Source organism: Amblyraja radiata, chromosome 15 (assembly GCF_010909765.2).
Source record: "Amblyraja radiata isolate CabotCenter1 chromosome 15, sAmbRad1.1.pri, whole genome shotgun sequence".
NCBI classification, from domain to species: Eukaryota; Metazoa; Chordata; class Chondrichthyes; order Rajiformes; family Rajidae; genus Amblyraja; species Amblyraja radiata.
In genome coordinates this window covers 50,009,487-50,026,186 of record NC_045970.1, presented here as the reverse complement: position 1 = coordinate 50,026,186, position 16,700 = coordinate 50,009,487, and the positions used below count along the sequence as shown (strand labels likewise).

General features: G+C 45.7%; 1 protein-coding gene across 2 annotated transcripts in view; it reads right to left on the bottom strand.

The window, feature by feature from the left end:
- Positions 1–674: 674 nt before the first annotated feature.
- LOC116981376 (interferon-induced protein with tetratricopeptide repeats 5-like) overlaps positions 675–16,700 on the bottom strand; it is a 65,393-nt gene continuing 49,367 nt past the window's right edge. For both annotated transcript variants that reach the window (XM_033034406.1, XM_033034407.1), the window contains exons 2-3: positions 3,817–5,274; positions 675–1,197 (exon numbers count right to left, since the gene is read on the bottom strand). In XM_033034406.1, the coding sequence (XP_032890297.1) occupies positions 3,840–5,274 (1,435 nt within the window). In that variant the 3' untranslated portion in view covers positions 675–1,197; positions 3,817–3,839. The remainder of the gene's footprint in view (positions 1,198–3,816; positions 5,275–16,700) is intronic.

Genomic DNA, 16,700 nt, shown 5'->3' with positions numbered 1-16,700 from the left:
CTTTATTAATATCGGCTCACGGCTGAAGTGCAAGTTTTAGACTTTAGAGATACGGCGCGGAAACAGGCCCTTCGGCCGACCGAGTCCTAGCGCACTAACACTATCCTACACACTAGGGACAAATTTACGTCATACCAAAGCCAATTAACCTACAACCCTGTATGACTTTGGAGTGTGGGAGGAAACCGGAGCACCCAGAGAAAACCCACACGGTCACTGAGAGAACGTACAAACTCCGTACAGTCAGCACCCGTAGTCAGGATCAAACCCGGGTCTCTGGCGCTGTAAGGCAGCAACATTACCGCTACCCAACCGTGTAGCCCCTTGAATCCCCTGGAGCTGATCCTGTTCACCTTAGTGTGGACCAAGAAAACCACTTAGACTGCACCGTTGACGCGTAATGATGCACTAGAATTGTCGCATTTTATGAGTGATTTATTCATTGCTTTAATGCACAAACTCTGATATTACAGTATGTTAAACAATATTGATCATGAAACGTGCCCCAATGTTCATAACGCTTTAAACAAAAAAGTTGAAACTCGTAATTGTCGGCATTATATCCTAGAAACTAAATCAGATTGCACATCATCGATGGTGCTTCTCACACAAAAATCAGTTCTAACTCCCTCTGTTATAGTTTTGCACCCCTCAGGTTCTCATTAACTCCCCCCCCCCCCCACCTCACCTTAAGCCTCTGATATATTTCGATAGCATGCAACACAAAGCTCTGCATTGTCCCCCGGTATACGTGACAATAATGAACATAAACCTTAATCCTAAACCTTTAACAGTACACGTGACCATGAACTAAACTGAACTAATCTCCCCTTTGCTCTATCTATTGTACTTGAGTTTAACGTCTGTACTTATGTACAGTATTCTCTGATCCGTTTGGATAGGAAGCAAAACAAAGCTTTTCAGTGTATCTTAGTACACGTGGCAACAATAAACTTAATCCTAAACTTTTAATTCCAGAATTTAGTGGACAAACAATTAACGTCCAGGTGAATTTGTGACCATTGAGTAACGGGCTGGGAAATCACTGCTGGTGCCTCTATTCTGACCATCGCATCGGACGCACGTGAAATGGCGTCACATCCTCCACAACGCAGCTCTGATCCACCTCTGGTTGAATGTGAAGGTTTGTTGAGAGATGGGATCACTGTAGATCAGTCAGAGAAACGGGCACCAAACCTGCAGAAGATCATCAACAAAATGTCAATTCAAGTGTCTCCATTAAGGCACCGCACACAAGCTTGGTCAGACTCTGTAATAATCATGGCATCCAACTCCACAACGCCCTGAAAGTGGCCGCACAAGTAGATCGAGTGGTGAAGAAGGCGTACGGTAAGATGAGGAAGGAAAGTGCAGATGCTGGTTTACACCGAGGATAGACACAAAAGTCTGGGGTGACTCAGCAGGTCAGGCAGCATCTCTGGAGAGAAGGAATAGGTGACGTTTCAGTTCTAAAGAAGGGTCTTTACCCGAAATGTCACCTATTCATTTTCTCCAGAAATGCTGCCTGACCCGCTGAGTTTTCAGCTATTTGTGTCTGTCACTATATACTATGCTTGCCTTCATAGGTCCAAGCATTGAGTATAAGTCATAGAGTGATACAGTGTGGGAACAGGCCCTTCGGCCTAAGTTGCCCACACCACTCAACAGTGTCCCAGCTACACTAGTCCCACTTGCCTGCGCTTGGTCAATATCCCTCCAAATCTGTCCTATCCATGTACCTGTCTAACTGTTTCTTAAACGATGGGATAGTCCCAGCCTCAACTAATTCCTCTGGCAGCATGTTCCATACACCCACCACCCTTTGTGTGAAAAAGTTACACCTCAGATTCCTATGAACTCTTTTCCCTTTCACCTTGAACCTATGTCCTCTGCTCCTCGATTCCCCTACTTCGGGCAAACGATTCTGTGCATCTACCTGATCTATTCCTCCCATGATTTTGTATACCCCGATAAGATCTCTCCTCATCCTCCTGCGCTCCATGGAGTAGAGACCCAGCCTACTCAACCTCTCCCTATAGCTCACACCCTCAGGTCCTGGCAACATCCTCGTGAATCTTTTCTGAACCCTGACAAACTTGACAATATCTATCCTGTAACTCGGTGCCCAGACCTGAACACAATATTCTAAATGCGGACTCACCAACGTCTTATACAACTGCAACATGACCTCCCAACTTCTATACTCAATACTCTGACTGATGAAGGCCAAAGTGCCAAAAGCCTTTTTGACCACCTTATCTACCTGCGACTCGACCTTCAAGGAACCATGCACCTGTACTCTGAGATCCCTCTGCTCTACAACACTACCCAGAGGCCTACCATTTACTGTGTAGGTCCTGCCCTTGTTCAACGTCCAAAAATGCAACACCTCACACTTCTCTGTATTAAATTCCATCAACCATTCCTCCGACTGCCTGGCCAATCGATCCCGATCCTGCTGCAATCTTTCACAACCATCTTCACTATCTGCAAAACCACTAACTTTTGTATCAGTCAGGGAGTCATGATGCAGCTTTATCAGACTTTGGTTATTTGGAGTTAATTTGGAGTATCACATGTAGTTCAGGGCGCCCCATTGCTGTAAGGATGTGGAGGCTTTGGAAAGGGTGCAGAGGAGGTGCCTGGACTAGAGGGTATTAGCTACAGGAGATGTGCAGTGCATGTTATTTTTACACAGAGGGCTGTGTGCGCCCGGAACTTGCTGCCGTAAGTGGTGTTTTTTTTTTTGGTAGGGGGCGCTGCTCTGGCAGCAGCCATGTCATGCAGCTCGTCAGTTTTTCAACTTTTTTTATTTTTTTAGTATGTTTTAAAGTCTGTATTTAATGTTTCTTTGTGTGTTTTGTGTGTGGGGTGGTGTGGGGGGGTGAGGGGGAAACCGCTTCGGTCGCCTCCTCCACGGAGAGGCGAGTTTTTCCAGGTCGCCTCCCCCGTGGCCTAACAACAAGGATCGACGCGGCCTTTCCCGGAGACGCGCCCGGGCTTCAGCGGCGGGCGCAGCGTGGACTCTCGGCGTGGAGCGGGTGAGCCCTCGCTGGAGGGGAGCGCTCCGTTTCGCTGACCCGGGGCAGCCGGCAGCCTGAAGTCGCAGCCTGAAGCCGCGGTCTGCAGAGCTCCAGCTGGTGCGGCGTCTACAGCCCGGGATCTCACGTTGGGGACCCGGGGGAAGAAGAAGCCATCACTGCCGGCCCGCGGCTGACTTCTACCGCGGGTCCGGCATGGACTTACCATCACCCCTGGAGGGGAGCTTCGACCGCCGGCCCTGCAGTCTACGGTGCTTCTGGCTGCGGCGGGGACTTTAAATCTTGACCGCCGGCCTGCGGCCTACAACAACTTAAAGCCGCGGTCTCCGGTGAGGAAGAGCCGATCCTGGACTGACTCTGGACTCTGGTCCTGACCACGGGGGGGAAATGGAGGAGGACTGGCCAAATTTTGTGCCTTCCACCACAGTGATGAATGCTGTGGTGGATGTTTGTGTTACAGTTTTATTGTGGTTGTGTGTTCTTTATTATTGTATCGCTGCAGACAACCCAAATTTCCACCAGCCTGGCTGTGTGGCAATAAATTATATCTAATCTAATCTATCTAATCTATCATCATCTTGAGGCACGATTGTGGCATTTGACAGACTTTTGGATGGGCCAATGGATATACAGGGAATGGTGGCAGATAGGATTTGGTCTTGGCATCGTGTTCTGCACAGACACCGTGGGCCGAAGGACCTGTTCCTGCGCTGTACTGTGTTACGTTCTATGTTCCAGTGAGGAATGGTTGAGGAAGGACCTTTCTCGCCCTTACCTCCTGGTCCTGGTATCTCCAGCCTAAGTAGAAGGGCGCAATTCACGAAGAGCGCTGAGATATTCTTCGTTGCCACGATCCCACCGCAAGGCCTTTTCATAGCATTCAACAGCTTCAGAATTCTCCCCGGCTTCTCGGTGAAGAAACCCCAGGATACCCCAGGCTCTGCTGTTGTCCGGGTTCCTGTTAATTTGCCTTCTTGCAATCTTCTCCAACTTAGTGTAACAAATTTTCCAATATTTCGTGCCGCGCTGGATTTTAAGGCCTTCCATAAAATGGTGGATGGCGTTTGATTCAGATTTGGTGTGATACAGTTCATATAATCCAAGCTGTAACTCTATTGCCTGCTTTTTATCTGGAGCAACATCCTCTAAACTCCGGAGGATGTTGTATATCTCCACCGCTTTGTCTGATTCATCATTCATTAAGCAGATCCCGGCAAAATCCAGTTTTGCAAATACATACGATGGCTTCAGTTCAAATGCCGTTCCAAAATGGTGCTTGCAATGGCTGATCAACTCAGCCTTCACGCCTGGGTCTCCAATGCTTGGATATTGAAGCAGAGAAAATAGCTTGTTCCTGTAACACATACCTATTTGATGGTGCAAGAAGGGAGAGTGCGGAGTGAATTCTAAGGCTTTCTTCAGCAGCTCTATCGCTTTATCAGCATCGTGCTGTATCCTGTAAAACTTTGCTGCATAGCGGAGCACAAATGGAGAATCTGGGCTTGTCCGCAACGCTTCTTCAACCAATTCATTCGCTTCTGCCTTTTGCTGGAACTCTTGGAGCCTGAGGGCCAGCATCACCCTGGCCACAGATTCACCCGGATCGAGCTCCAGCACCCGTCTCAGCTGTCTCACCGACTGACTCACTTCGGGGTTTTCCGGGATCGCGGAAATCGATTCCAGACGGTACAGAGCGGTGGCGTAGCCCATGTTCCACTCCGTGTTGTCGGGATCTTCCTCCAGAGTCTTGGCGAAACATTCCTTCGCCTCCTCGTAGCACTGAGAGCGGGAGCTCAGCAAAGACCACCCCTTCTCCCCCAACACCTCGGGCACCATTGCCGTGACGTGCGGGCCCTGTGTGAGGGGGCCACACATCACCTCCAGCTTGTCGAGGTAGGACTGGGCCTCGCTGAGTTGCCCCATGTGGTAATGCAACCAGGCCCGGTTGCCATGGGTGACGATGCTCCTCCTCTCAAATCCATCCCCGTGGATCTCCCTCAGACGTCTCTCCGCCTCCTCTAAGTCACGGAGAGCTTCTTCGCAGTTGCCCTGCAGGTAGTTGATGTAAGCCAAGTGGTTGTGCGGCACGCCTTGGTGCTTCCCGCCGATGATAATCGAATCCTGCAACCTCTGCTTCACGTCGTCCAGGTCGACGATGTCCATCTGTGGGCCCCACGTGAAGTGGCACTGAAGCTGGCCGAGCTTCACCAACAAGGACTCCCTCAGTGTGTCGCTGCAAGAGAGCACAAGGTGATCAATGGGACAACAGACAAAAAGCTGGAGTAGCTCAGTGGGTCAGGCATAATCAAGGACGAGTCGCACCCTGGTCACTCCCTTTCCTACCCTCACCCAACGGGAGGAGGCACAGAAGTGTGAAAACGCACACCTCCAGATTCAGGGACAGTTTCTTCCAAGCTGTTATCAGGCAACTGAACCATCCTATCACCAACTAGAGAGAGGTCCTGATCTTCCAGCTACCTCATCGGTCTATCTTTTATCGGACTTTACCTTGGACTAAACGTTACTCCCTTTATCCTGGATCTGTGCACCGTGGACAGCTTGGCTGTAATCATGTATAGACATTCTGCTGAATGAATAGCACAAAGCAAAAAAAGCTCCTCACGTTTTAGCTGCATTTCAGCCCCGCGCTCTTAGGTTTCCCGGTACGGAGGAGGAGGTTCGGTCGCTTGTTCAGTGGTGGGAGGAAGGGGGACCTCCATGTCGGTTTGCCCCTGGACCTGGCCAAGATGGCTATCCAGCCAAGATGGCTGCTCACCGGTCATCTCATCACGCAATCACATCAAGTTCTACAGCAGCTTTAGCTCAAGACGGTCTTCCTTAATGTGTAGGAAGGAACAGCGGCTGGCAGAGGAGTCGGTGCAGGAGGCAGGGATTTAGATTTCTAGACCACTGGGATCTCTTCTGGGGCAGGGGTGACCTGGATAACAGGGACGGGTTGCACCTTAATTGGAGGGGGACCGCATTCTGGCAGGCAGCTTTGCTAGTGCTGCACGGGTGGGTTTAAACTATACAGTGGGGGAGGTGGGGGGTGCAGACAACAACGTGCAAGTGCATGCGTGCAGCCAACGGGAAAGAGAGTGTAGAAAGGCCACGTTTAAACTAACAGGGCAGGGGGGTGGGAACCAATGTAATAGACAATAGGTGCAGAAGAAGGCCATTCGGCCCTTCGAGCCAGCACCGCCATTCAATGTGATCTAGGCTGATCATCCACAATCAGTACCCCGTACCGCTATCTTTAAGAGCCCTATCTAGCTCTCTCCTGAGAACCGCCCTCCGAGGCAGAGAATTCCACAAACTCACAACTCTCTTTGTGAAAAAATGTTTCCTCACCTCCGTTCTAAATGTCTTATCCCTTCTTCTTAAACTGTGGCCTCTGGTTCAGGACTCCCCCAACATCGGGAACATGTTTCCTGCCTCTAGTGTGTCCAAACCCTTTATAATCTTATATGTTTCTATAAGATATCCTCTCATCCTTCTAAATTCCAGCGAATACATGCCAGTTGATCCATTATTTGTCAGTCCCGCCATCCTGGGAATTAACCTGGTGAACCAACACTGCACTCCCTCAAAAGCAAGAATGTCAATCCTCAAATTAGTAGACCAAAATTGCACACAATACACAAGGTGTGGCCTCCAACTGGCCAACATGCTGGAGTTGATTATTAAAAATGTTATAACAGCGCATTTGGAAAGCAGTGACAGGAGTGCAGAGTAGGTTCACCAGGTTAATCCCCGGGATAGCGGGCCTGGCATATGATGAAAGAATGGGTCAACTGGGCTTGTATTCACTAGAATTTAGAAGGATGAGAGGGTATCATAGAAACATATGCAATTCTTAAAGGATTGGACAGGCTAGATGCAGGAAAAATGTTCCCGATGTTGGGGGAGTCCAGAACCAGGGGTCACAGTTTAAGAATAAGGGGTAGGTCATTTCGGACTAAGATGAGGAAAAACCTATTCACCCAGAGAGTAGTGAATCTGACAGAAGACAGTGGAGGCCAATTCACTGGATGTTTTCAAGAGAGAGTTAGATTTAGCTCTTAAGGCTAATGGAATCAGGGGATATGGGGAAAAAGGGGGAACGGGGTAATGATTTTGGATGATCAGCCATGATCATATTGAATGGCGGTGCTGTCTCGAAGGGCCGAATGGCCTACTCCTGCACCTATTTTCTATGTTTCGGGTCAAGACCCTTCTTCAGACAGGACAGTCAGGGGGGAGGTGAGGAGGGTCTTCCTTCAACTCCTGCACTCAACCCAATATCAGTCCAGTTTCTGTCATCTTTCATCACACTTTACTGCTTCCTGTGCCGCACCCTCTGTCTCAAGTCCTGTCTTTGCCACGCCAAAGACGTACAGGTTTGTAGTTTGATTTCGCATTGGTAAATATTGCAAATTGTCCCTGGGTTGCGTCAGATAGTGTGAGTGTACGGGGTGATCGCTGGTCGCCGTGGACCCGGTGGGCTGAAGGGCCTGTTTCCGCGCTGAATCCCTAAACTAGACCAATGTAGAATTAATCGTAAGTTCATAGATCATAGTGTAGAATTAGGCCATTTCTTAAGGGGTTGGACAGGCTAGATGCAGGAAGATTGTTCCCGATGTTGGGGAGGTCCAGAACAAGGGGTCACAGTTTAATGATAAGGGGGAAATCTTTTAGGACCGAGATGGGAAAAACATTTTTCACACAGAGAGTGGTGAATCTCTGGAATTCTCTGCCACAGAAGGTAGTTGAGGCCAGTTCATTGGATATATTTAAGAGGGAGATAGATGTGGCCCTTGTGGCTAAAGGTATCAGGGGGTATGGAGAGAAGGCAGGTACAGGATACTAAGTTGGATGATCAGCCATGATCATATTGAATGGCAGTGCAGGCTCGAAGGGCCGAATGGCCTACTCCTGCACCTATTTTCTATGTTTCTATTTGGCCCATCATGTCTACTAAACCATTCAATCATGTCTGATCTATATTTCCCCCTCAGTGCCATTCTCCTGACTTTTCCCCATAAACCCATTAAACCTGCCCTGTTTATGTACCTGTGTAAATGTTTTTTAAACATCGCGAAAGTACCTCAACTACCTCCTCCGGCAGCTTGTTCCATACACCCACCACCCTTTCTGTATAAAAGTTGCCCCTCATGTCCCTAATGAATTTCCCTCCTCCCCCCTCCCCCTCATTTTAAACCTATGGCCTCTGGTTCTTGAGTCCCCTACTCTCATGATCTTATACACCCCTATAAGATTACCCCTCATCCTCCTGCGCTCCATGGAATAAAGTCTTAAAATATGTTCCATTCGTAGATCCATTGCCAGACCTTGGTCCCTTTTCCTGAATAATTACTGCTGGAATGGATTAGAAACCCTGACCCCACATGATCACCCTTCCCAAACATGCTCACCGATTCAGACATTAAATATGACCGATCCAGTAATCATCGTCATAGAATCACACAGCATGGAAACAGGCCCCTCGGCCCAACTTGCCCACGCCGGCCAACATGCCCCATCTACACTAGTCCCACCTGCCCTTGTTTGGCCCGTATCCCTCTAAACCGATATTGGGGGAGTCCAGAACCAGGGGCCACAGTTTAAGAATAAGGGGTAAGCCATTTAGAATGGAGATGAGGAACATTTTTTCACACAGAAAGTTGTGAGTCTATGGAATTCCCTGCCTCAGAGGGCGGTGGAAGCAGGTTCTCTGGATACTTTCAAGAGAGAGCTAGATAGGGCTCTTAAAGACAGCGGAGTCAGGGGATTATGGGGAGAAGGCAGGAACGGGGTACTGATTGGGGATGATCAGCCATGATCACATTGAATGGTGGTGCTGGCTCAAATGGCCGAATGGGTTACTCCTGCACCTATTGCCCCTAAACCTATATAATGATTTTTAAATGTTGTGATAGTACCTGCCAAAACTGCCTCTGGCAGCTTATTCCATTTAACGACCATACTTTGTGTAAAAAAAGCTCCCCCTCAGGATCCTATCAAACCTGTTCCCTCCCCCCTCACCTTAAACAAATGTCCTCTGGTTCTCGATTCCGTTACCCTTGCTGTGTTTACCAGATCGATTCCTCTCATGATTGTAAACACCTCTATAAGATTGCTACAGATTTCTATACAATTATCCTAGATCCTGACAAGGAACCCACTAGAATACTAAGACTAACTCCCCCTTTTTCCGGGATCTTGACTAGTCCTTTTTCCTTGTATACCGGTTAGTTATGTCAATAGAACTAAGACCGTATTCATTATAGAAAGCGCAAAAGATAAACTAATACCTTATTTCCGGTCTGGGTCGTCGGTCGTTCGCCGTTGATACGTGTCGACGTCTCGGGAATTTAAAAGCTATTAAGTGTTAAATGTTGCTCCTCGCATTTACTTATATCCTATATATTATTGCTACACTATAAGTAGTAAGATGACGATAGGGCGTTGACTGAATTTAATCAAACAATGGTTTTTATTCAATTTGTCAAAGGTATAATAAATCAAGCAGTTGGTACAATTCATACGCACATCCTTACTCTACATACAGTACGTGTATATATCAAAAATCTTACCGTTCAGATGTCCGTATGAAGCCTAACAAACAGTGTTTAAAAGCACTGTGAATTTAACACACTTTTTTAGTTAAAAAGATCCCCGACTTTTACCGAGCCTCAGCCCCTCTAGGAGACTATATCAGAGAGCAGGGTAGCCGTACGGGGTAAATACAAATATAACACTAGGTTGCCTGTATCAGGACTTGCCTTCACTACCTCTCTAGGAGTGTAGCATGGAAGAACTACTCTAGGTAGTTATGTTCCTTAAGACCCCTGTCGAAAGCTGCTGCCGCCGTCTTCCTGAAGGCTTGAAAAGCACTAGTATTTATATTGCTCAATTAGGATGGCTCCTCGTGACTAGTCCTTTGTTTCATTAACGTAGCTCAAAATAGCTTCAAAGGTCATGTTTACTTTGTAAAGCAGCTGACTTATTTTCACTAATTAACTGCACGTCTGCTTTGTCAGCTAAATACGTTTTTCTGCGGTTTGCGAGAGGCAATCTGTCAGGATGTCTAACTTTGAGAGAATGAATCACCTCCAAAGCTACAATTCCTTGATTTCCGTCACACCCCCTCCTTGGAGTGAACCATTCTCTGCGTCCGGGGATGTGGACTGCCTAACTTCTTCCTTCTAGTCATACATAATGATCTTATGCTCAAACATATTATAATAAAATTGCTCTAGGCATATCATAGCAAGAAAACATCCTAAGTATATTTTTAGATTAATATTAATACTATTTCAATACACAACAAACAGCATCTTATTCTAAATTGTCGCATGATTTTGCGGGTGAAAGCAAAAAAAGTTATTTTTAGTCATAATACAATACAAAGTATTACAAAACAGATTTCAATAAATTTTCCGTCTTCAGAGAAGAAGCGTTGATATTTTCCTGAAGACTTGCTTTGGATTCGAGGTTTATTCTCGGCCCCTTGGCAGTTGTGTTGATTAATATTCTTGCAATGATTTCTATTTTTCATGTGTCCGTGGGTATAAGGCGAAAATATTGAGAGTCTAGCTACTCAATAGTTTTTATTCCATTTCTGGGTCATCACAGTTGTGTCCGAAAAAACGGTACATCAACTCATCGGATGGATGACTCCACTCAGCATCCTCTCCTTCACTGTCACGCTCGACAGGGATTATGAAAGTTTCTTCCTCGGGATATTCTTCTGAGATCCATAGCTGCCGTGGAGCACTAGGCAAGCACACTATTTCATCAGCCGGTATCTCAGTTGGTCCTCCTTCTGTATTTCCCGACACCTGGTGGGTCAATTCGCTGGGACCCTTAGCTTTAGAGTTTTCCTCTTCGTCGGTGTCGTCGGAGAAGTGGTTCTGGTCACTCCAAACGGCTAGAGCTTCCATTTCCCTCTGAATATCTTCTTCCTTATCCTCCCCTTCTTCTGAGGCGGTATCTGTGTCCTTCTTGTTGGAGGCACGGGGGTGATAAGGACTTGAATATTTAGTATGGTGTCTCTAGGACCCCAGACGGCTAGTTCCTTCAAGGCCAGAAGGAAACCCTCGGTCTGGTCCCATCCACTAGGGTTATGGGTATCTGGTTTGCGGTGGTTGTACCATAAGTCAGGATCACTAGGATACTCAGACGTTATTTATTTAGCCATTTCGGTTTAGTCAGGATCACTAGGATACTCAGACTTTATTTATTTAGCCATTTCGGGAGTATGAACTGAATACTTGATTACGCAAATACTGTCATTCAAACTGTTACAGCGGAGGATCCACTGGAGTGTGCCTCCAGTGGTTTTGGCCGTATACCTGTTCCCCTCTTTATTCTGGGTTGTGTAGATTCTTGCTAATACTTTAATAGGTAATTCTAATCTCGGTTTGTATATACATTCCCATTTCCCCTTTTCTCGATCTATCACGTTTCCTCCAAAGGCGGGAAAAGTATCCTATTTGGAGAAAACTTTAACGACCGGTCTGTAATTTAGGCAGGTTAACAGTGGGTATCGTAGCTGTTCTGGCCAGCTAGGTCCCCATTGTTTTGTTCCTGGGTTCCAGTCATTCCTATGTAAACCTGGGAATCTGACTCTGGGGGGGCTGTCGCTGCGGGATGCAGGTGCACTTCCCTCATTGACTGGACCTTGGTGGGACAACCCTGCCGGTCGGTCTTGATCACTAGATGCGGGAGGTTTTGGTAATATATTACGAAAGGTGTTTGAATTGGTCCCGTTGTCGGGGTTTGGGAATATATGTCAGGTATTGCAATATTGCAACTGACGCTTTTTCGAGGATGACATAGTTTTACAATTGGTGTTGAAATTCGGGGTAGTCGTTCGGAAGAGAGAGCTGAAAGGTAAACAAATATACAATCTAATACTATAGTTACAATAGCTAGGGTGCATATAGCCTGTCCTATCCAGGGTGTTTTTCCTTGGACTACCAATCCTGTTGTATATAATAACAGGATTAAAACTAACCACCATCTATATTTCTGTTTGTTATCTGTCTGCATCCATGGTCTCTGTTCTGTAATAGAAAACAAGACATAAGCATCTACTACTGCTAATATCAATAGTAGGGCTCCTAAGATGTAAATAATGGTGGGTGTAAGTGTAATAAACCAAAAAGCTAGGTATGGCGTCATAGTCAGATGTATAAAGACAAAGAAGATAACTTCCTTGTGTTTCTTTAGAAGGGATGTTCGCTCCCCCTTCTGGGGATCAGTGAATCTGTAATGTCGCAGGTTGATTAGCCCAAATAATAAATGAGCCGTAGAAAAGAAAGTTAAAATATTAAACTCTGTATATGACTCGTATTTGACATCAGTGGTTGTGCTGTTAATTTCGGTGGTGGTTTTGATGTCGGAATCCTCTCCCCCTCCTTGGGCTAACATGCTGCAAATGACTGTTGCAATGCTAATTGGGTATATGAGAGCGATTAGAAAAGGTCCGAGAGGCCACCGTCTGTGTCGTAATTTAGAGTAAAAGAACTTTAGCATGTATATTAGTTGTAATGCCAGGCAGGCAATACTGAGGATAAATCCCATGGCCATCATCTTATGATCCATTTCTTACCTTTTAGTAACGAGGATTCTTGTGATTTTTATGGAATGGGAGTCTATCATAACCTCCACTCAGGAGGCAATGACCTGGGCACCATTGGTGGCATAGATTACATCGGATAAAAACGTTTCTGAAAGTGAAATCTCCCGTGAGAGGGTCAGGCTCAATGATAGGATGACCCCTAATATAGGGGCCTGATTGCATGGATAAATCTGAGGTTTTGGTAAGACTGTTAATGCAGAATAAATGTATATTTTCCATGCTTAAACAACTGGCAGCCCTGTATCTGGCAATTAGTTCCATTTGTTCCTCGTGATCTGGGTGTGCCTGTAAATCTTCCCTTAAATGTTCCAAAATCGCCTCCCGGTATTGGTCCTTTGCCTCGTTAGAACTCATTTGGGTTTCTAGAAGACAAAAAGGTTCGCAAGACGCGGTAGAGGACTAAGCCTACTACGCAGTATATTCCATATTTGGCATACGAGCCAAGACCCCAAAGGTCGGCGAGGAAGTTCATTACATCACCCATAAGGCTGCCGAGACCTCCTATTAATCCTCCTAGGGCTGCTAATCCTTCTGGTAAAATCCCTTTGAGAGTTTCGGCCAGGGCCTCAAAAACATCCTGAATCTGTCTCCCATAACTTGTATCAATATTGCTAACTTTTGATCTCAAGTTCCTAAGTTGGGTATTGATGTCCCAATCTGTATAGGTAACTATCAGCTCATTGTCCTCAAGGTTGACAAGTATGTCTCCGAGCTTGGAAAGAATGATTTGAAGGGTCTGATCTTTACTGGGAACGTGAAAAATTATTTCCCTTTCCTGTGGCTGACCATATATTGTATGGTTACAGCAAGTGGTTTTGTCATGTGCAAAAGAAGAGACTAAGTATGTGCCCTCACTAATTTTGCAGGAGTCATTGCAGGAGCCAGGCGAAGTTTTGGAAATTATGTATGAACCATTTCCCATAGAGTATAAGGAATCTTTGGGTATATTTATTCTCTCCTCTATAACGGGACAATGATGATTGATACATTCAGTTGTTTCCTCGAAATTTGTAAGGGTCAGTCCTGTCCTATCTTGGCGTGGAATGCCCTGATATACCTGGAGCGTGTTATTCCGCAACAGGCCATATTTATATGGGACTTTGATGATTGTTTTCCAACAGCCTTTGTTCCAATAATGGTGGCAACGCACTATACCAGGATTATATAATCTGAGGGTATAGTTTGCAGCTGTGGTATCTGTTATCCAAGGAACAGTGATTAAAATGTTTAGGGTTAATTTTAAGGAGGGGCTCCTATATGTGGGAGGTGCCCCTTCTCGTTTGATGTAGTAAAGACGACTGGATGAATCGAGTAGCTGGGTGCTAGTAATCCAGCGTTCTTTGCTTAAAATCTGCTTTGGGATCCAAGAAGGTTTAACCCTTCCGGTACTCAAAAGTGCGGCTAGCGCCATTAACGTGGTTTTAAGATTTTCCCTTGTGAAGGCTTGGTCTATATGGGTTAGAGCCTTCATTGTTTCCATAGTAGTTTCTACCTGCGATTTGTGTAAAAACCTGGTAAACTCAACGATGTTTTTCTGATTATTCTTGAGCTCCTCTGAGAATTTGTTCATGTTATTTAATATTTCAATAGTCTCCAATTGGGAATCTTTTAACTTGCTGGCTACATTTCCTTTTATACTGGAGAAGCGTAGGAGCAGAAAAATAAAGAAAATCATCTTACCGGCAAGTCTAAGTTACTCTTCCCCCGAGGTGTTAAAATGTAACCACCTGTAAGGGGAAGGTAATTCAAAGAACTTTACGGTAGCAGGTTCAACCGTACGCTGTCTTGTTATGTTTGTGCATTTCATATAACCCCAAAGCCAACAGATAATGTCTGTCGGTTGTTGTGTAAAAGTCTTGCTTGTAAGATTAAGATAGACCTTAAATTGGGTCCTCGTAAAATTAAAATTGAGGACTTCTTCCTTTATGAGGGACCCGTTTACCCCTCGCCATGTCTCATTGTTTTGTATCAGTTGATAAACCGATTTCCATTCTTGAAAACCGGCCTTAGTATCGCTGGTGGGGTCATTGGTTGTATCCCCTTCCTTGAAAACCTCCTTTCTTTTTTCCGGGTAATCTTTATATGTCTTCCAGGGGAATTCAATTCTCTGCCATTTCTCGTCTCCTTTGGCCCATATATCCCCACATCTACCGGGTGTATATCTGGCAACATTAACACAGGTGTAATTTCCAATTTTGGTTTGGTTTAATAAGGAAAAGATAGGGAGGTTACATATGGAAGGGTCGATGGGTGCAAAAATGTCTCCCATCTGTGTCTCGTTCCATTTTTTCCTAATTTCTCCCTCCTTATTTTTGGTTCGTCTGAACCACGGGCCGTATACTCTGGGACTACAAATCATATGGAATCCTGGTGGTATGGCGGGTAAATTGAATGTGTAAGGTATTTCACTTGGACCTAACTTACTTTCGTCCTCTGTGGTAAACCAGACTTTGGAACCCTCGTCATAGGAACAATCCTTGCGAAGGTATTTGGTTTGGTGGTTAAGGGCTGATTGGCAATTTGCAAAGGCACTCCACACCAGGATGGGGTGATAGCTGGCTAAGTCATGGAAGCCACTGTTACTAACATCCCTGTAGGGCCAAGTGCAGTCTGCCCTGGTCACAGTTTTGGACGGAATCGTTGTATTAATTTGAGTGATATAACAATCTCTGTATTTACTCATTTCTTCTTCCTGCCAGATGGAGGGGTCTGTAATCTGGGGACTGATCTGTAACATGGTTTTGTAAAACTGTTCTAGTTCACTAACCAGGATAAGGCCGTCCCCGGCCCCATTACGATTTAAGTCCATATCATCCAACATGGCCTGGGAATCCAGTACCAGAGTTAGAGGTACCAATATTTTCCCTGTGTCTAAACGGAAAGGATATGGCTCTTTAATCCAAATCATCCCGTTTCGGAGTGGTTCTACTTCCACCTTGTCTTGGGGCTTGGCCATGGAGAAGTGGATTAATGCGGTCAGGGCTATCATTTGTCCCTTGGGACCCAAGATTAGGCCTAAACCTCCTATAATTCCCCATTTACTTAGTTCTATTCCTGAAGTAAGGGAGTTATTCTTAACCAAGTCACTTTCCATGAGGTGACATGAGGAGCTAGTTAGGTTAACTAAAAGGATCACTCCTGCGCCGAGGAGGGTGAAAATTATGAAAAAGAATGCAAACAGAAAATTACATGTAATCCGTCCACAAGCTTTACATCCTTCCTTATATCCTGATCCCTGAGGATCTATAACTAGTTTAACCTCGTCCCCCTTCTTATTTTTCTTTGTTTTAGTGGGTTTGATTTGTTTATGTGTTTTATGGGTTCGCCGGGCCCATAGACCTAGTCTTAGGCCTGGCTCCTCGTACTTCTTGCTGGGTTTTTGACTCAGCATTGGCTCTTCCTCCGGGAGCGGTTCCATCTCTAACTGATCTATCCAACTCATTTATAGGAGGAACAAAGTCTTTACTTACGGGTTTACAGTTGTCAACCGATATGATCTGTTGTTTACCTTTCCTAAGGTATGTTACAGTCCGCTCCCCAACAGCTATTACCTGTTGAGCAGGGCCAAATTTAGGTTTCAGTGATTTACCCTTGGTGTAGTTAGTCTTGACTAAGATCCAATCACCTACTTTAGGTAACCATATATTTTTCCCTTCGTCCTGTTTGGCTCTTTCTGCTTTAAGTAAGACCGACTCTGCGTGTCGTAGTTCCCTATATTCCTGCATAAGGGACAAACGTCTTTGCTCGTCTCCTATACTTAGTTTAGTGTTCATTTGTACACTAAACATTAGAAAGTATGGAGTGATATGTCTATTTGGTCCTTCGCTGTCTATGGGGGTGTTGTTGACTGCCATTTGTACAAAGTTAACAGCTCTAACCCATGATCCACTTCGGGTAGTACACATCTTAGCTATGGCCCTCTTGACGTCCTGATTTTTCCTCTCCACAACTCCCGCTGATTCGGGGTGCAAGGGGCTACTGTATTCGGTCCGTACTCCCTTAAATTTACACCATTCTCTGTAGGCCGTGCC